General features: G+C 38.9%; 1 protein-coding gene across 1 annotated transcript in view; it reads right to left on the bottom strand.

The window, feature by feature from the left end:
• Positions 1-22274, bottom strand: part of EIF4G3 (eukaryotic translation initiation factor 4 gamma, 3) — a 127142-nt gene that overhangs the window by 31729 nt on the left and 73139 nt on the right. Inside the window, exons 16-18 of the mRNA XM_006862404.1 lie at positions 17573-17793; positions 14543-14661; positions 9126-9298 (exon numbers count right to left, since the gene is read on the bottom strand). Coding sequence (XP_006862466.1) covers positions 9126-9298; positions 14543-14661; positions 17573-17793 — 513 coding nt within the window. The remainder of the gene's footprint in view (positions 1-9125; positions 9299-14542; positions 14662-17572; positions 17794-22274) is intronic.

Raw genomic sequence — 22274 nt, 5'->3', positions numbered from 1 at the left:
TAGGGGGTGCAGGGGAAGGATTGCATGGAGGGGATTATAACCATGGCAATGTGATGATATACGATAGAATGAATGTAAAACTAATGTTCTTCCATGTAAACTACCACATAATTCACAATAAAACATTTAAGGAAAAAAAAAAAAAATAGAAACATGGACCGTATGAAGTATCATCAAGGAAAACGGCAAGTTGTCAAAAATGAAATGGAATTAATAAATACTGATATCCTAAGCATTGGTGGTGGTGATGATTATGTCTGCTGGAGTTAGTTCTAATTCGTAGTGATCCTGCATAGGATTTCCGAGTCTGTAAATCTTTACAGGAGCAGAAAAACCTCATCTTTCTCCTGTGGAATGGCAGGTAGTTTCGAACTGCTGACCTAGAGGTTAGCAGCCCAACTTGTAACCCCTATGCTACCACATTTCTTTATCCTAGGCATTAGTGAGCTGAAACAGACTGGTATTGGCCATTTTGACTCAGACAATCATATGGTTTATTATGCCAGCAATGACAAATTCAAGAGGAATGGAGTAACATTTATTGTTAAAAAGAACATTTCAAGATCTATCTTGAAGTACAATGCTATTTATGATAGGATACTATCCATATGTCTGCAAAGAAGACCAATTTATACCACTATTACATTTACGCACTAACCACTGAAGCCAGTGATAATGAAATTGAAGAATTCTACCAACTTCTTCAGTCTGAAATGAAGCAAACATGCAACCCAAATGTATTGATAATTACTGGTGATTAAAATATAAACACTGGAAACAAAGAAGAAGGATTAGTAGTTGGAAAATATGGCCTTGGTGATAATAATGTTGCTGGAGATAGCATGATAGAATTTTGCAAGACCAATGACTTATTTGTTGCAAATACCTTTTTTTTTTTTTTTTATAAATGTTTAGTGTGAATTATGTGATAGTTTACATGGGGGAACATTAGTTTTGCATTCATTCTATTGTGTATCATTTCATTGCCACGGTTACAATCCCCTCCATGCATCATCAACCAACCAAAGGGTATACCCTGCAAGCCTGCCTACCACCCTCCCTTTCCGGTCATCAACACACAGCCCCTCTGCCACTCTGGATCTCAAGTCCCCAGCTGCTCCATCTCTCCACGTCATCGTCTCTGCCCCCATCTCAGGCATCAGTGCTTCTCTGGGTAGGGTCCTGCTCTCCACTCTTCTCCATTGATGGTCCTAGGGACCTCCACTCCTAGACTGAAAAGTTAATCACTCCTCTCCGTGCTATAAAACATCTCCCTTCACATTTCCAACCCTCACAATCAGTCCTGATAACAATTATTCCCTATTGTATCACAAGAGACCTATCTGCATTTCAGCAAATACCTTTTTAAAGCAACACAGAAAGGCGATTATACACATGGACTTTACCAGATGAAATACACAAGAATCAAACTTACTACATCTTTGGGCAGAGACTGTGAAAAGGTCAATGTCATCAGCCAAAACAAGGCCAGGGGCAGTCTATGGAGCAGACCAACTGCTCACGTGCAAGTTCAGACTGAAGCTGAAAAAAATTAAAACTAGACCACCAAAGGCAAAATATGACCTTGAACTATATCCCATCTGAATTTAAACACCATATCAAGAATAGATATTAAGCATTAGACACTAATGACCCCAGACCAGAAGAACTGAGGGATGAAATCAAGAATACAAGAAATGCAAAATGTCATTAGAAAAGACAGGGGGAAAAAAAAAAAAAGACCCAAATGGATGTCAGAAGAGACTTTGAAACTTGCTCTCCAGTGTAGAGATACTAAAACATATGGAAGAATGAGGTGGTAAAAGCACTGGACAGAAAATTTCAAAGGGCAGCTAGAGAAGATAAAGTCAAGTGTCATAATGAAATATGCAAAGATCTAGAAATGTGCAAAAGGGAAGACCATGTTCAGCATTTCTCAAGCTGAAAGAACTGAAGAAAACTCAGGTCTCAACTTGAAATATTGAAGGATTCCATGGGCAAAATACTGAGTGATGAATAAAGCATCAAAAGATGGATGGAATATATAGAGTCATTGTACTGAAAAGAAACGATCAATGTTCAGCCATTTTAAGAGGCAGAATATATGATCAAGAAGTGAAGGTACTAGAGGAAAAAAGTCCAAGCTGCACTGAAGGCACTGGTGAAAAACAAAGTTCCAGGAATCGACAGAAAACAAATCAAAATCTTTCAGCAAACTAAAGGACCAATGGAGGCGCTCACTCATCTATTCCAACAAATCTGGAGGACAGAAGCCAACCAATTGAAAGAAATCCCTATTTGTGCCCATTCCAAAGAGAGGTTACCCAACAGAAGCATGTATCATTGAACAATATCATTAATATCACATGTTTAAGTGAAATGTTGCTGAAGATAATTCAAAAATGGTTGCAGCAGTACACAGACATAGAACTGTGTCAGAAATTTAAGCCAAATTCAGAAGAGGACATGGAATGAAAAGTATCATTCTTGATGTCAGATGGATCTTGGCTAAAGCAGAGATTATCAGAAAGATACTTGTGCTTTATTGACTATGTAAAGGCATTTGACTAAGTAGATCATGACAAAGTATGGATAGTATTGCAAAGAATGAGTATTCCAGAACACTTAGTTGTGTTTATGAGGAACCTGTGTATAGACCTAGAGACAGTTGTTTGAATATAACAAGGGGCTTTTGACTGGTTTAAAATCAAGAGAGGTGTGTGCCAGAGATATATCTTTTTATCATACTTATTCTATCTGTATGCTGAGCAAATATTCTAAGAAATGGAATATATAAAGAAGAACATGGCATCAGGATTAGAAGAACACTCACATTTCACCTTAACTTAGAGATCTTCTCAGAACAGATTTGATGAATTATACACTAATGACCCAAGAACAGAAGAGTTATGGGATGACATCAAGAACATCATAAGGGAAGAAAACAAAAGGTCATTAAGGAAACAAGAAAGAAGGAAAAGACCAAAATGGATGTCAGAACAGACTCTGAAACTTGCTCTTCAGTGTAGAGATGCTAAAGCAAATGGGAGAAATGAGTAGGAAAAAGAGCTGAATAGAAAATGTCAAAGGGCAGCAGGAGAAGGCAAGCCAGAATATTATAATGAAATGTGCAAACCAAAAGGGAAGAAAAGACTCAGCGTTTCTCAAGCTAAAAGAGCTGAAGAAAAAATTCAAAACTCAACTTGAAATACTGAAGGATTCCATAAACAAAATAATGAATGATGCAGAAAGGATCAAACGGAGAAATACACACAGTCACTGCTGTTGTTGCTGTTAAGTGTCATCGAGTTTGTTCTGACTCATAACGACTCTGTATACGGTTTCTGAGGAATGGCTGGTGGGTTTGAGCCACTCTTGTGGTCCAGCGCCACACAAGGACTCTACACAGTCACTGTACCAAAAAGAAATGGTCAATGTTCAACCATTTCAAGAGGCAGTATATGACCAAGAGGCAATGCTACTGAAGGAAGAAGTGCAAGGTGCACTGAAGCCATTGACACAGAACAAGGCTCCAGGAATTTGGCTGGAATACAAATTGAAATCTTTCAACAAACTGATATGGCATTGAAGACACTCACTCATCTATGCCAAGAAATTTGGAAGACAGCTACCAGGTCAACTGACTGGAAGAGATCCATATTATGCCCAATCTAAAGAGAAGTGATCCAATGGAATATGGAAATCATCAGACAATATCATTAATATCGTATGCAAGCCCCATCCAGAACCTTTTGAGGTGGGACATTCTCACTTGAAAGGATAAGCAGACCAGCCTGGACCAGTTAGAGGAATAGAAGATATTTCTTGATAGAAAGACCAGCAGGAAAAAAAATCAAAAACAAAAATGCAGTCTGATTGGCTACTACAAGAACAAGCTGGTTGTTTGCTGGGAAGCCACCAAGGCAAGTAATCAAGTTCCTTCAGGACAAACCCTCATCCAAGACTGAAACTCAAAGGGAACACACGAGCAGGCATGTAAGCTTGCTGGTGAGCAGGTTGGTCTACTAGTGAGAAGAAGAGGAAAGGCAGCAATGAAGATATGGACTGAGTTCAACCACATTCTATAGACTCTTGTCAACCTGGAGATATGAGAGTAAAGAGGAAGGGCTGGTTGGTCCAAAGTGTGGTAAGACTTGGGGACTCCTGAGCCCATGGACAAGGACCTAGCCACAGAGGGCTAGAGCTGAGAGTGAAGTGTCCAGCTGATACAGAGTGAGGGGAGATGCACAAGAGTGCCCAGACTTACAGATAGTACCCATTTGACCTTGCTTTGATGGCTTGATGATCACAATTCAACTAGAGGAAGATAAAAAAATCTGATAAAGGAAACAAGTGTAATTGCTACAATTTTATAAACTTGACTTATACTTATGTATGAAGTAGCTCAAAATACCAACAGAAAGGAAAGGATCACATTAGCTACCTAAAATGGGGGTCGGGGGGAGCTATAAAGGCATGAAGTGACTGGCTTACAAGTTTTCAAAAGAGAGTTTAGTTTCAGAGTGTGCAGGGGAAGATAGAATCCCCACTGAATAGTTTTTATTATGTCTAGATGAGTCTGGTGAAAGGAGATGGGGATAAGATTCTTATGATTCAACAGTGAGTAATTGTTAGCATGGCTAATTGTGATTGTTACAACTTGTAACAATCAAAGGTAGATTGTAAACAAGTTTTGTAACAAAAAGGGGGGAGTAAACCCCCCTCTAAGACTGAAACTCAAAGGGAACACACAAGCAGGCATGTACGCTTGCTGACGATAACATTAGTCTACTGTTGAGTAGAAGAGGAGGAAAGGTAGCAATGAAGAAATGGGCTGAGTTCAACCATGTTCCATAGACTCCTGTTGACCTGGAGATGAGAGAGAAGAGGAGCTGGTTGGACCAAAGTGTGGTGAGACCTGGGGACATCTGAGCCCATAGGCAAGGACATAGCTACAGAGGGCTAGAGCTGAGAATGATGCATCCAGCTGCTAAGAGGTGAGGGGAGAGATGCATAAGAATACCCAAACTTGCAGATAGTGCACATTTGACCTAGCCTAGATGGCTTGATAATCAGAACTTGACTAGAGGAAGATAAAAAAAAAAAAAAAAAAAACCCCACAATTTTTGATAAAGGAAATGAGGGCAAATTGCTGCAATTTGATGAACTTGATCTATATTCACAGAGGTAGTAACTCTATCATCAGAGAGGGAAGGAGTCTTCACATCAAATATCAATGCTATCCTTTCTGTACACAGATAGGGACGGGCAACCTAGACATTGACTACCTAAAATAAGGGTGAGATAAAGGCACAAAGTGACTGGCTTACAAGGTTTCAAGTAGAAGTTTAGTTTAAGAGTGTGTGTGGGAAGACAGAGTCCTCATTGAATAGTTTTCATCTTGTCTAGATGGGTCTGGTAAAAAGAGATGGGGATAAGATTCTTATGATTCAATAATGAGTAATTGTTATCATGACTAATTGCGAGTGTCACAACTGTAAAGGTAGAAGATTTGTAATAAAAGTGGGGGAGTAGTTAATCTTCCCATCCAGAAACAGAGGACCCTAGGAATATTAAGGGAAAAGAGCACAAGCAGAATGTGAGACTTTATCCAGAGAAGCAGCGATACCAGAGATGGAGGCAGAGATGGGGATATGGATAGAGGGAGCAGCTGAGAACTCTAAATTCATGGGAAGAGAGGGACTGAGAGCTGGCAGCCAGGAAGCAGACTTGCAGAATGTGTCCTTTGGTGGTGTAAATTATTATATATGCCCAAGTGTTTAAAAAAAAGCTAAAGTGAATAGAGAGAAATACTGTTAACTGATGGTACATGGAGGAGATTATAATCATTGTAATATGAAACAAAGTGTACAATTTGTTGAAAGTAAAACTGATGATCTGACCTTTAAACTTTCACTCAATACACAATAAAAACATTAAAAAAGAAATCAGTCTGCTAAATGTGACCTTTGGGCATTTTAAACAAATACATATTTTCAGTGTGATACATGCACATCCAAAAAAAAAAAAAAGGTAATAGAGGTAAATACTGTTAACTGATGGTACATGGAGGGGATTGTAATCATTGCAATGATTTGTTGAATGCAAAACTAATCATCTGCCCTGTAAACTTACACTCAATTCACAATAAAAGTTTTTAAAAAATTACATTAATTAATAACTGTTAACATAACAAATCATTACAAAAAATAAATTAGCTTGTCATACTTGGTCAGTTAATTAACTAACTCATCCCTAGGTACTGTGGGTTAATGTGTCAGACTGCAAAGCCTTTTGAACTGCAAGGTCAGCAGATCCAGCTCACCAGCTGCTCCTTGGAAACCCTACATAGGGTCACTATGGGTCGGAATTGACTTGACGGCACTTGACAACAACAACAATGTGATGACTAGGAGTCCTGGTATGGTGCTGCAGGCTAATGTTGGTTTGAATCACAAGGTCAGCGGTTCAAGCTCACCAGTCACTCGTGGGAAACCTTATACAAGGTCTGCGTGAGTCGGAATCGACTCCAAGTTACTTAACCACCACCACAACAAAGTGAAGACTGGAACTGCAGTGTCTTGGCATGGCCAGATCAAATTATTTCTTGAGCCTTATACATCCCCCACCCCTGCCTTAGAAGTTGATATCTAAACAATAACAGCATCCAAGGGAGCAGACCACTACTTCCACAAATACTATGTTGCCACAATGCTATAGAAATAGAAAGGTAGAGTTCTCTGGATGACGCAACTGAAGACAAAAAATTTAGGGCATTTCCATGCTCCCATGACAGTATGGACTATTTACAACTTGGGCTTTAGAAGTGACTAGGAAACTCTGATCCACTTACCAGAAGGCTCTTGAAGGGTGCTGACCTGGGCTTTGCTTCCATCTTAGAAAAAGATGGTACTGCATCGCCAGGTCTCTCCACTTAGGGAAGAATACATCTCTTAGGTAGGGATCTTGGTCTAAGAAGGGCCTGGTTTAATATGAAAATTTGGCCTTGAGACACTGCATTACCTCTATCTAGGAGCTCTGGTAGCGTAGTGGTCATGAATCGGGCTGCGTACCGCAAGGTCAGCAGTTTGAAACTACTAGCTCTTCTGTGGGAGAAAGATGAGGCTTTCTGCTCCCATAAAGATTTACAGCCTCGGAAACCCTGTACAGGGTCGCTATAAGTCGGAACACACTCCACAGCCAGTAGAAGAAGACATGGAGAAAAATGCAGTAATTGCTGAGATACAGAAGTGTTAACCTCATTTTCTATCTACATAAAAATGCCACGGTTTTGGTATTCATTGTCCAGCAGCAGCAACAGTACCATCACCAAGGGAGTGCTGGCATGGTGCTGTGGATAAAGCACTGGACCACGAGGAAGATTGGTGGTTCAAGCTCACCAAGAGTTGGAACTGACTCAATGGCACTAAACAACAAAAACAACCATGTTTAAATATGACACTTAACCCCGTCCTACCCCCCCCAGAAATCCCAGAAAGGAAAATACCACTATCTGAGATATCCTAGACACCAATCTAGTGCTTCACAAGTTCAATTAACGTGAATGAAGCTAGACCACAGGGTCTTTCCACATATGAATCAACTTCTGAGAGTAGCTTGAAGAAAGAAAGTGACAAATAATAACCTAGCATTCTCATTTCAAGAATTTACTTGTAAATGTATCATAATACATGGATTAAAAGGAAATATTTATATACTCCAATTATAGTTTCTGAACCTTGGCACTTATTCAATTGGCTGAGATAATAACTAATACCTGAGTTTGTAAGAGTGTATATTGGTTGGTACAGAATGAGGTAAAGATTTTTCTTTTAAAGTTGGGAAACCATCCTAGCTTTAGAAGCCAACCACTACAACAACTTTTGTTTAGTTTCTTATACTAAAGTTAACTGGGTCAAATGGCCTTAACACTAAATTCAGAGAAATCCAGCTTTATTACTGAAAGATAATTTTTCTGATCCCAGGGGCAAGTACACATTTTTCACTACCTTGAGGCCAACATCTTCATTCCTCACAAAATCAAATGAGTAATTATTCTCCACGGCACACCACCACCAACCACGTTCAACTTGGGTACTGAGCTGTACACATTCTTCTAAGAGACTGGCTCATATCTGAAATGATTGCAGGAAGCTAGACAGTTACATTTCATTACACAGACATTTAGTTTGGAGTTCCCGGATGGAGCAAATGGTTAAAGCAGAGGTGCCTCGAAAGAAAGGAATAGTGATCTACTTCTAAAAGCCGGTCATTGAAATCCTGAGGAGCATAGCTCTACTCAGACACACATGAGTTTGTTATGAGGCAGAATCACCTCCATTACAACTGGATTTTTTTTTTTAATACTTAGTTTACAAGAAAGCAACACTGTTGTTTTACTGTTGTATATTTAGTCACTTCTGAGCCCTAGCAGACCCGCTCCACACGGTGCCCTACGTCCTAATCTTCATAGGAGCTGATCACTAGATCGTTGCTATCATCGGGATGCTGGGTAGGTTCGAACCACTGGCTTTTGGTAACCAAGGGAGCACTTAACCATTGTGCCATCAAAGCTCCTTAATGCAACGTTAACTCAGTAAAAAAAAAAAAAGCTTTAAAAAGAAAAAGAATGACTTAAATAGTACAGAACTCTACTTAGTGAGTCCCCGTTTAAGATGGGAATGTGACTCTGTTGTTTCTGCCAGGAGGTCTTGCAGAGTGGGCCTCTGGTAGTGCTGGGTGGAATCCTATGTTTACATTTGATACAATGTGGTTCCTGAAAAGAACATTTTAACCATTTACAATTTTTACCTTAGACATTGATTCTAGAACTTAATCATGGATAAGATTCCTTGACTGTACCACCAACAATCTGACCCATGCACCTGAGATAGTACACTTCTATAAAATGCCATAGCAACCAACCTATTACATACTTTATCAACATATGACATAATAATATATTACAGTAGACAGAAACTTTATCTATGATACAAGCCCAATGTCTAACCCACAGTGCCATCAAGGGCTCTGTGGTGAAAACGAAATACTTACAAATGTAGGTCCTTTTAAAATCAGCTACTACCCAAGAACCTGGAGATGGAATATGTCTTGAGAATACTAACCCTTTGAAGAAGTCCTGTTTGCTGAGCTTGTCTGACTGCACCAGCTGATAGAGTAATTGGCCCATGTGATCCCTGGTGATCTGGCTTCTTTCCAGGGTGGACTCCACCCCCACTCTCACAAAAACATGCAGCACACCCTGGGCATTCAGCTCTTCTACACACTGCATGGCTTCCTGTTCAAACAGCAAACAAAGGTTTACTCCAAAAATGGCATGGCATTACCAAAGTTAAAATAACTTTAAAATCTGTTATTTATGACAAAGTCAATAGAAAGCTCTATGAACAAGAAAGTTTCAATGCTTCTTTTTTTTCTTGAACATAGTATTTATTGTTACTGGTGTTAAGCGCTGTTGAGTCAGTTCCGACCCATAGACCCATAGCGACCCTGTATAGGGTTTCCAAGGAATGACTGATGAGATTAAACTGCTGACCTTGCCATTCAAGCCAACTTTTACATAATATAGCCCAGTAAAATACAGACTGAAATGAGCAATATTATTCACATTTAATAAAAAAAAAAGAATAGTATGTCTTTATCTGATCCACGGCACCTAACCACCACCACCATAAGGCTAACATGTTTAGATTAACAATCTACTGCCCTCAAGTCAATTCCCACTCATAGCAAGCCTTCAGGACAGAGTAGAACTGCTCCATAGGATTTCCAAGACAGTAAATCTTTAAGGAAATATACTGGATCGCTTTTCTCCTACAGAGTGGCTGGTGGTTAGAACTGCGGGTGTTGTAGTTAGCAGCTGGATGTTTAACTCATTGTGTACCAGGACTCTGGAGGTAGGGAAAGGACTACTCAATATGGAGACTTCCACTGCATTTCCAATACAGCTGCGTACATCCCTCCTCCCCTACTGCTTCCACATAGATATTTCAGTTTTGCCTGGTGTCCCTGAATCCAGAATGTGTTGGTTCAGCTTCTGACAAGACTAGTGTTTCTGCATGTTTGGTGAATGTGGGATGTGTGCATCTGACTGATGGACTGCACATCTAATGTGTTTCACAACCGCTGCTTTTATCCTCTCTGTTACATCTCCTGGTGGTGCTCTAGGGTAAGCATTGGACTGCTAACTGTAGGATCATTAGTTCAAAACCCTCAGCCATTCCAAGGGGGAAAGAAAGAGGCTTTCTGCGCCTGTAAAGACTTATTGCCTTGGAAACCCTACACCACAGGGTTGCTAGATGTCAGAACTAACTCAGTGGTTGGCAGTGCGTTCAGTTTTGGTTTGGCTACGATATTTAATCCTCCTTCATCGTTGTATTTTGAAACATTTCAAATCTACATAGAAGTAACACTCAGATACCTTCATTTAGATTTAGGTTCATCAATTACTAGTTTGCTATACTTGTTTTCTTTCTGTATATACACAATTTTTATTTCTGATCATTTGGAAACAGGTTGAGGACATTACCACACACATTTCATCTACATACACTTTAGATTAATCTTCTAAAAATATTTGCCGACACACCATTTTCAAATCTAAAACATGTAACATTGATACAATGTTACCAAAAACATGATCAGATGTATACAGTTGTTGTTAAGTACTGTCGAGTCGATTCTGACTCATAGCGACCCTGTATAGGGTTTCTGAGGCTTTAAATCTTTGCTGGAGCAGAAAATCACATCTTTCCCTCTTCAGAGCAGCTGGTGGGCTTGAATTGTTGACTTTGTGGTTTGGAGTTCAGTTCTTATTGTATGGAGCCTGTTGTTTATAGTACATGTTTCAATTTCCACAACTTTTCCTAAAATGTTCAATATAGCTCTTCAAAACAAAACAAAAAACACAACAGTTCTAGGATCCAGCCAAGAATCATTCAGCTGTCAGATGCCTCTTCAGATGCCTTTCATCTAGACCAGTTCCCTGTCTCATCTTCTCAAAAACACTCAGAGGTCATTCATCTTATAAAGCTGTTTCTTATACACATTTCTAACCCACCATTCCTTGTATTTTTTTTTTACCCCATCTGATATTAGTCAGCTAAATAAATTTATTAGTCTGCTAAATAAACTTACCATTCATATTTCTAATGTCCAACTTCCAAATGTTACTGCTGTTTTGTTCTTGTGGGCTTTTACCTGGTTTTAAATCCATCACCATCACTATACTGCCTTTTCAGGAAGGAGTGAAAATGAATGAAAGTATTCAAACCTCAGTATTTAACCTGAAGTGTATTCCAAAGGGATTCTAACCATAGCATACTTTAATGCCAAGGAAATTTGTAATCTTACTCTTACTCCAGATTTTCTCAAGGTTTTCTTCGTATTATTTCTGAACCCAGTTGAAATGACATCTCCCACAGTCCTCTCTGCCTCCCCCAATCACTATCATATGACCTTATTCTACTTCTCAAATAGTACACTTTTTTTTTTTTTTTTTTTGCAGTTGCTGTTTGTCACCTATCTTTTAGGGCCAGCTTTATCTTGATCTCTTCCCCTAGAAAGTAAGTTTCATAAAAGTCAGGCATTGGTTATGCTGTTCACTATATAGACTACAGTAGCCCAAGCCAGTGTAGAACTGCCCCATACAGTTAGTAAGGCTGTCTTCTTCATGGGAGCAGATTCTCCTATCTTTCTTCCTTGGAGTGGCTGGTAGGTACAAACTGCTGACCATTTGGTTAGCCAGAGCCCTTTAAATACTCTGTCATTAAGGCTCTTTATTACCAGGCGGAAAACCAACCAAACCTAGTGCCAACAAGTTGATTCCAACTCATAGTGATCCTTTATATGGTTTCTGATACTGTAAATCTTGACAGAAGCAATAGCCTCATTTTTCTGCTGTGGCTGATGGCTTAAGGTTAGCAGAACAATGCCTAAACCACAGTGCCACCAGGGTTCATTTACTCCCAGGCAGTATACCCTAAAAATACGGTTGGCATGTTTTAGGTACTCAAGCATACAGCGCAGAGACTAAGACCATAAGCATTCGAAGCAGACTCACCCAATTCTACTGTGTGAGGTTGGAAGTGCCACATAAATTCTCAGCCTTGACTTCCTCTCAGAAGGTTATTGTAAGGGGTCAAATGATGTACTGGGCACATTGCCAGGTACAATAAAAGGGTTCAATAATCATTAATTTGTATTACTGCTAATAACAATAGCTCAAGATGTTAGGGGGAAAAAACTCCAAATCCTCCTTAGGATGGGCTCTTATAAGCCTTTAGCATGACTCTTGAGGCAATGAGCAAAAGTATAACTTATGCTCTGAATCTGCCACTTATTAGCAGTATGACCTCAAGGAAGTTTACTTACATCTTTGCATCTCAGCGTCTATCTGTAATGATGAAAATTCTGGCAATATCATTCTCAGGAGAGTGTTAGAAGGATTAAATGAACTAATACACATAAAAGATACAGAAGAGCACTGGGCATGTAGGAATCCCTCATGAATGCCAGCTATCACTGTTGTTACTGTTAACATGCCCTCGAGTTGGTTCTGACTCATAGTGACCCTCATAGGGTTTCCGAAACTTTAAATCACTGTGGAAGTATGAAAGCCTTATCTTTCTTCTGTGAAGTGGCTTGTGGTCCACAGTCCAGTGCTTATCCTCTAGAGTTACTGTGCTCCCGCAGACATCATTCCAGGCACTTAATGCAATTCTGCAGGCAGAGGTGCCCTGTATGTTGCATGCTGACATAGTTCTGTCTGTTCCACACTGTAGGTCTGGCTTATGGCTAACATGCCTGCCACTGTTATAATTAAGTGCTACAAGGTCTTTTCCTACCTACATCTTAAAGTCCACCACAAGGCTATAATTTTCTCCTTCCTAAGTGTTTGCTACTCACTGATTTTGTAGGCCTTTCAAATTTTTTCTAAAGCAATATTCCACTGCTGTCTTCCATATTATCTCTGCCTTTTGTCTTTCTTAGCCTTTCAGTTGTATTTTAAGTTTTTTTACACTTTGCACTTTAATGACAGGAAAAAGCTGTGCTGCTGGTTTACAAGAAAACTCATTTTCCAGAAATCCTACTAACAAAACACGAGAAATCAATATGTTCTATGGCTTTATCCAGCTAATGCTTTGTTTTGGGTGGTGGGGGTGGAGGCAGGGGGCATCTCCAAGTCTTCTACAAAGCACTCCTCTCCACCTCATCTAACATCAAAACATCTTTCTGCTGTTTGGGGCCATTACAGAGGCTGGGCTATGGATAACCCAAGTAATTTTGTGAACAGGAAGCATGTAATGACTATACTGACAAGGAAATAAGTAATCTTGAAAGAATTTTTAGTAATATAATGCCAAAGAAAATTGGTTAATATACATGACAGACATGCTTTAACAGATAATAACAATTTTAACACATAAGTCTTTCCTGATGCCAAATATTCTACTAGCTCCCATTACAGGCTCTCTACTAAATTCTCATAAATCTTCTAACAATTATTACAATTTTAAATTAAGTAACTACTTGCAAACTTAGCTCTTCATGTGCTCTCTCTGCCAGTAGACTGGGGTTCTCATGAGATCAGGCAACATGTCTATCTTATTCAATTAACATTTCAAAATGAAGATCAAGTAGAAGGTAAGGGTTGATTCAAAGGGACAATTCAAAGCTTATATTCTGAAATATCTTTTATGCTGTCTGACTCTTCTACCCTGGCTTACTCCTTATATATAAGTCTTAGAAAATAAGGAAAAGATAACACCAGCTACACTTCAAGGTTCATATGAAAATCACAATTGAAATGACTATAAAGCACATGACAAGTATAAAGGGTGCTAGGAACACTCATAGAAAGTGTGGTGGCATCACACGATAAGCACTGGACCGCAAACCACAAGGTCAGTGGTTTGAGCAGCTCAGCGGGAGAAAGATGAAGCTTTCTGTTCCTGTAAAAGATTTAAAGCCTCAGAAACCCTATACAAGGTTGTTATGGGTTGAAAACAACTCCACAGTACTTAACAACAGAGAACCCTCATATTGACATGTGTTGCTTTTTTGTACAATAACATCAAAGTATATTTGGTTTTCCCATAGTTGAGGATGGATTATTGCCTATTTTCTCTTTCCTCCAATCAATCTGGAGTTCTGGTGTGGTGCTGTAGATTAATGCGCTGGACTGCAAAGTTGATTTGAAGCTCAAAGTCAGGGGCTCAAGCTCACCAGCCTCTCCTTGGAAATCCTATACAGGATTGCTATGGGTTGGCACTTAACAAAAACAACAACAACCATTCAATCTGTGACTTACAGTATCAATTTAAAAGAAAATACTTGAATCCGAGTTAAGTAAACTAAATTGGGTATGGCTTGGATTACTTGACTTAAGTCTGATTAAATATACAATGAAAATTGATTTCTATTAGAAGCAAGACTCTCTGCCATAGGGCCAGTGCCTATGAAAAGAAATGTGGCTGTCTCTGTTGTTGTCATTGCCTTCTCTTTTGTAAATTCCATTTACCTTAAAATCATTAATGTGTAGGAATTCATCAATGATAGATTTAGACTTCCTCTCCATCTCCACTTCTGATAATGCAGGCTTGTCAGGGGCTGACGTTGCTGGAATTTCTGGTTTAGCTACTAGTGAGGTTAAAAAGAGTGAGAAAGTAAAAATGTCAATTACTATTAAAGTGGTGGGATTACAGTCAACAGTATTTGTGTTGGCATATTATTTTTCTCAGTAAAGGCGTTACAATAGATCCAAGTTTGACAAAGCAAGACATGTAAAAGCAAAATATAGAAACCTTCATTTTGTAAGAGCTGTATTAAGGAACTTCATATTCTGTAACAGTGAAAAGAATGTCAGGACATGATGAGCTTCTATAATTACAGGCATGCTGTCCCCGTCTGTATTTCAATCCCTTCTCATGGGTTAGATAATAACACACGAGGGCTCCACAACCCTGCACAGATCACAGGGCCCTGCTGGCTACAATGGCCTGCCCCATGGCTCCTCCATCAACACCTTTGCTCAGGAGGCCCTCATTGTCTGGAATACTCTCTCTGTCCCTTCACTCCCTATCTGGTCTTCTCTGAAAATCTGCTTTATTCCTACTGGCATTACAGATCTGAGAGACTCTTTCCTTGACACCCTTCTCTCTCTAGCTCTAGAGAGTTCCTTTTCTAAGTTCTTTCTTAAAACTAGGTTCCCTTCCATTGAAGCATTTTTCTCAATTTGTACTAATGTAATCTTAGGTGAGATTATTTCATAAAGGTCTTTGTGAACTGGCAGACTGAATGCTGAGAGAGGAGACTATCGAGTGCTGCTCCTCAGAAACCCTATATGGGGCGCTCTGAGTCAGAACTGACTCGATGGCACGTAACAGCAACAACAGGCACTCACTAGGTGGTCAGTGTGCGTCTGGTGAATGAACAAATGAACTAGACAATAAACATATAGCTACAAAAGACATTTTTGTGTCCTATACTCAGTGTTCCCATAATACCTAGCACATGTGTCCAGAAAGCTAAAAGATACAAATCTACAAAGTTGGGTGAAAACATTTCAGTTTGTCTCGGAAGTCCATTTAGAGACCACAGTTAGGAGAAACAATTTAAATAGTGCAACTAATTTGAAAGCTATAGAAATGTTAAAAACAACCAGCATTACTTAGTGATTAAGATTCAAAATTAATTTAATTTTCAGCATTGTCAATATCATTACATCCTTTAAAAACTTTGTATTTACCAGGTCGTACTCTAAGTACCAACATTCTCATTTAATCTTCAAAGTAACCCTATAAAGATGATTTGATACATTTATTATGACCATTTTACAGATAAGGAAACTGAAACATAGAAAGGCTAAATTCTCAGAGAATTACCTGAATAGATTTTCTTAGCATACATAGGGCTGTTGTTGTATGCCATCGAATCAATTCCAACTCATAGAGACCCTATAGGGCAGAGAGGGACTGCCCTGTAAGGTTTTTTATTTCTCTTCTATTTGTCGTTGTTGAGAATATGCAAAACAAAAATCCACCATTTTCAATAGTTCTACATGTAAAATTTAATGATATAGATCACATTCCTTGAGGTGTACAACTGTTCTCATCCTCTTTTCCCAAGCTGTCCCTCCTCCATTAACATAAATGCACAACCCCCTAAATTTGCTAATATTAATATCTTTCAAGTTGCAGTTGTCAATTTGATCACATATTGAAAGACCACAATGCTTACAGCAGCAGATTCTTTACCAGTTAAACTAAACTACTGTTTGGTTTGATGATGATTTCAGGGCATATTTTTGGTTTAAGGTTTAAAGATGATCTCAGGCCCATAGTTTCAGGGAGGGATTCATGATCTTCCATGGCTCCAGAAAGTCTGGCTCCTATGAGAATTTTAAATTCTATTCTGCATTTCCCTCTTCTGATCAAGATTCTTCTAAAGAATCTTTGATCAGAATGTTCAATAATGGTTGTAGGTTGTAATCTTTATGGGAGCACATCTCCAGGTCTTGTTTTATCATGGATCTGCAGACAGGTTTGAACCACTGACATATTGGTAGCAACTGAGTGCTTAAACATTGTGTCACTGGAGCGTCTTAATTCATGCTGTAGTTGTTGTTAAGTGCTGTCAAGTCAGTTTTGACTCATAGCAAGCTTGTATAGGGTTTCTGAGGAGCAGCTGGTGAGTTTGAACTTCTGACCTTGCAGTTCAAGGTTGAGTACTTATCCTATAGTGCCATACCAGGACAGGCTAAACCCATGCAAAAACTACTTGGATTACCAAGGAAGATGAGAGCAACAAAAAACAACCTGGCAACTTCTCTCTGGTTTGTCTTATAGTGGCTCCAATCATGTGAGAATCTGCATACATTTGAGGGTCTCCACACTGGTGTGGTGCCGTATAATAAACACTGGACCTCAAGGTTGGTTTGAACTGCAAAGGTCAGTGGTTCAAACTCACTAGCCGCTCTGCAGAGACACTATACAGGGATACTAGGAGTCAGAACTGAAATGATGGCACTTAACCACACAAAGTACAGTGGTGTATTATTAAAGGGATAGGTAAGAAATTAGAGTGTTTAACATACAGCAAGAGGCTCTCATTACCCTAACATTTAGTAGAGAAACAAAAAATTTATAAATTGCTAAGGAATGAGAACTAAACTACAAAACTATGAAGCTGCCCTTTAATTTTTAAGGCACGGGTTTATGCGCTGCATAGGTTCCTGGGTGGTGCAAAGTGTTCTTGACTAACCTAAAAGTTGGTAGTTCTAACCTACCCAGATGTGCCACAAAAGAAAAGGCTAGGATCTATTTCTATAAAGATTACAATGAAGAAAACCACACGGAGCAGCAGTTTGACTGTAATAATACATGGGATTCTCATGAGTTATAACTGGCTTGATGGCAATGGGTGTGGGGCTTATTTTATGGTCTATGTGTATGGCTCCCATATATTGACTCTGAAATCTATTCACGAACACAGTCTCCTTTGTACTTTTCCTTCTAATTGAAGGCCCAAATCTCCAGGCACAGTCTCTCACCTGACTCCCTTGTTTTGTTCCGGTCTGCTTCAGTAATACTCCTTTCTAGATCCACGCCTCCTGTTAGTTGTTTCACGGTCTCTAGCATTTCTCTCCGTTGCTCTTCTTGAGACTGATTGTCTAACAGATCTTTACTGCTGCTGCCCCTCATGAAAGTGTTTGGACAAGCAGATGCAGATGGAAGGGGCTTGTCATTCTTCTCTCTGCCCACGCTGCCACGACTTGGAAGACAAAAACAACACTTTTCAAAACAAAGATCCCTTCCTCCCCTTTATATGCAGTTACAAACAATACCAAGGGTCTCTTAGTATATAGAATAATTTTACAAACAACTTAAGATGTCTGAGAGGCCAATTATATGCCAGAGTATAATTATTTATACAAAATGAGAGATCAAAGTCTTTCAAAGGGAATGTTGATTAAGTTTGCTTGCTTGTTTGTTTGTTTGTTTAAGTTTATATTGTGAATTGAGTGAAAGTTTACAGGGCAGATCACCAGTTTTACATTCAACAAATCATACACCTTGTTTCATTACAATGATTATAACCCCCCCATGATAACATCAGATAACAGCATTTCTCTCTATTCACTTTAGCTTTTTTAAAAATTAAGATATGTTTTAACTATTTTCTAAATTGGTAAAAAGGATACTAATTACATTTGAAAAATATCAACATCAATTCATTATTTTAGTTTTCAACATATATTTTTTACAAATAAAGAAGATATTGATTAAAGTATGAACTGAATGAATCAAGTAGAATATCAGAGGAACATGGTATCACTATCTTAGAGATCTACAACATAGTATTTATTCATAATCTTCAAATTAATGGAAAGTATTTAAGAATTAGGTAGAAGTAGTCTATCAACCGTGGAAGGCATACACAGACTCTTCAAATATTATTTATACTTTTTTGTGTGTGTGTGTGTTTTTTTTTTTTGGTTTAATCAGCTAGGCAACGAGACGTCTGGCTAATGGAAGATGTGGTGGAAGTGATGTGCTGTGGAGTTGGTTCCAACTCACAGTGCATAGGATTTCCTGCATAGGGTTTCCAAGGCTATATGTAAAATTATATCTTTTTTAAGGCTGTAAATTTTTACGAGAGCAGAAAGCCTTATCTTTCTCCTACAGAATGGCTGGAAGTTTTGAACTTCTGACCTTGAGGTTAGCAGCTTGACTCATAACCACTACGCTATCAGAGTTCCTTTAATGGTAGATGTTGCTATTGTTGTTAAGTGCCATCAAGTCAATTCTGACCCATAGTGACCCTGTATGGGGTTTTCCAAGGAGGGACTGGTGAGCATGAACCACCAACCTTGCATTTCAAACTGAGTTTGCAGTCCAGCGCTTAACCCGCAGCACCACACCAGAAAGAGCAAATTAAAAGGGACAAGAGGGGAGGGTGTAGAGGCAGGCCAACAGTTCAACCCCTATGAAGGAACATACACAAAAGCTCAAAAAGTCGAATAATCTGGAGACATTTATGGTAGGGCCAACTACACTTCAATAGCACAACTGGTGTTCAATGACATGAGTAACAAAAAATTTCATGTGTACTAAATAAGATTTTATTTCAAAAGCTAACGGAATCAGTAACATAGCTCAGAAAGTCTACTTAGTTAAACTGATATCACACACACACACACACACACACACACACAAACAACTGAAGAAACTGAGAGCTTAAGAAACTGCAGCCCTGGAAATTTTGGTAAGATAGCTGACTAGGCAGGCATGCTACACGGATCCTCTACAACAAAGATATGAGAGACCGAATAAAACACAGATGAAAACCTGGAAAACTGAATTTCAGAAGGAAGGTTAGAGAAATGGATTGAGTGCTTCCTGTGAGAAGCAGCTGAGCAGGGATGGTGAGAGAGGAAGGCTGACTGGTGAACAGTTGACCAGACATGGCAGGATCATCCTGAACCTTTGTGAGCTGTACTGGCAATAGAAGGTGGCATGGCAGGACAGAGGTGCACAGGCGACTGGGAAGGTGCGATTCCTTCTTTGTCCCCACACACCCCCTGGTGACCAGAGGTGTGGCCAGCTCCCACTCTCATCTACCTCCAGCACAGCTTCTGCTCTCCAGAAGTTTGGAGCCACACCAATGGGAGGCGGGGCCCAGCTGCTCTGATTCTGTGTACCATTTTGGTACCTGGATTCAGGTTGGCTCAGCTTGGGACCTATAGAATGCACAGAGCCACCAGACCAGCATTTAACCAGTCACCCTGCTCTCCACTGCTCTGTGGTCCTAACAGACACTGAAACTAGCTCTATCAGAGGTCTACTTCCGGAATGAGTGCCCTGAATATAGATAACACTGAGGCAGACAGGAACTCCATGTAGGGCCAGGAACTGAACTCCATTGTCACAACCTTCCCACAGCCACCTCATGAGCTCCTTAGCTTTCAGGAGCCACCCAGACTTTTCCCCCCTCTGGGTCCAACAGCTACACTGTTTTTGTTTTTGTGTTTGTTTTTTTCCTTTTGTTGTTTCATTATTTTTGTCTGTTCTTACTCCTTCTTCTTCTCTTTCATTCACTTGAATTTTATCCTTTCTATTTCCACTTTTGTTTTGCCATGTTTTCTTCTGTTTCTCATTTCCCCCTTTTGATCTTTCTTTACTACTCTTTACTCTCTTTTTCTCACTTCCTCTCTCGCTAGTTTTTTCTTTCTTTTAAAAAAAAATCTTCCTTTTATTTTTCTTCTACAATTCCAATTTCCTGTCCTTCTTTTGTCTTTATAGTTGTTATATTCTGTTTTTCTTGTTGCTGATTTTTTTTTTTCTTCCTCTTTATTGTTTTTATTGTTTCACTGTTGGCTGCTTATTTATTGAGTTACGTTTTCTTGTATGTGTGTGTGTACGAAGGGTCTTCTTTTTCCCACCCAAAAGGAGACAACAACCATACCATACCCATACAACCCTGCCACAACTGTCCCCTCTGCAGCTCCACCCACTGGGAAAGAGCCAATACCAGCTCATATATCATCTGATCATGGACAGACATCAGTCAGCACCAGCCAAACCCACCCTAAATTGAGATGCACAAATGGTGTAAAAAACCAAACAAACCAGTGTACATGCTTACCCGCTTCCATTCTCTAACTACACTCACAGGAGAGAGTTGGTAAGACCCTAAGAACACATCAACATACAATTACCAATTAAATACAAATATGACAACCCTACAATGCCCGGAAACAACAGACAATTTAGCTCATAAGAAGAAACAAGAGATAATAGCTCCAACAAATAACCAAGATGCAGAGTCAGATAATGTTTCTGAAGAAGAAAAGGTAATGGAACTAACTGGAAAAGAATTCAAAATAATGATATTTAGGTACCTTCAAGGACTGACAAAAAGATCGAGGAAAGTAAGAACACAGAAAAAAGTTTAGAAGAATTCAGAAAAATACTACAAGAATAAACAGACAAAATAAATGCTAATTTTGAAATAATACAAAACCTGCCATTAGAAATCTACACGATTAATACTAAGATTTCAGAAATGGACAATACATTGAATTGAAAGGGCAAAAGAGAAGATTTGAAGCAAAGGAAGCACAAATGACTGAGCTTGAAGATAAATCTCTCAATACTAGCATGGTAGAAGAACAATTAGAAAAAAAGAACCCAAAGAAAGCTTAAGAGTTACTGTGGGACACCATGAAGAGGAACAACTTATGGGTGATCAGAATTCCAAAACAGAAGACATAATAAAAAGCACAGGGAACACTATCAAAGAGTTATTGGAAGAAAACTTCCCTATCATCATGAAAGATGAGAAGATAAGAATAAAAGAAGCTGAATAAACTACAAACAGGATAGATAAACAAACAAACAAACAAAATCATCAAGACATATCATAATAAATCTTTCCAAATACAGTGACAAGGAAAGAATCCTGAGAGCAGCTTGGGAAAAATAAACTTACTTAACCTGAAATTATCATACATGACATCACCCCCCATAACTCAATCCAGTTATGGAAGTATTTAAAGTAACACAAGCCTACCAGACTGAAAATAGGGAACCAGACATACCAATGTATAATGAAGTCAGCTGCAAAGCAAAAAGAGAGAATAGTGTAGACAGAGAATTCTCAATTGGCAAAGAAGTCACATAGATTTCAAGATAAAACAGACTTTTAAACAGGGAAAAAATTTTAAAATGACAAGGTAACTTCAAGAAAACTAATATACTTGCACATCAAAATTTAAAAAGAGGAAAACTGAAATATTCAGCAAACACAAAAGAAATGAAAATGAAAAGAAAACCCACAAGCAAAATGAAGTCAGTACAGGAAATGCTAGGGAATAACGAAATCAGCAGCACCACAAAAAAATCAAAACAAAAAACACCCAGCAAAACACAGAAATAAAATCAGACCTACCGATAATTATACTGAATATAAACAGATTAAATTTACCCGTCAAGAGACAATGAGCAAAATGGAGAAGAAAACAGAATACTTCAATGTATTGTCTTCAAGAGACACATTAAAATGATGGAAACAGCCTAAATTCCTATCAACAGAAGACTTGTTAAATAAACTTTGGTTCATACACACAATGCAACGCTGATGACTAGTGATGATTCTTCAAAACAACTCACAACATGTATGAACCCAGAGAACATTATGTTGCGTGGAAATTCGTCTACCACAAAAGGACAAATATTGTATGAGACCAATGT

The sequence above is a fragment of the Chrysochloris asiatica genome, unplaced genomic scaffold (assembly GCF_000296735.1).
Source record: "Chrysochloris asiatica unplaced genomic scaffold, ChrAsi1.0 scaffold00047, whole genome shotgun sequence".
Lineage (NCBI taxonomy): Eukaryota > Metazoa > Chordata > Mammalia > Afrosoricida > Chrysochloridae > Chrysochloris > Chrysochloris asiatica.
This window is presented reverse-complemented; position numbering and strand designations above follow the sequence as displayed.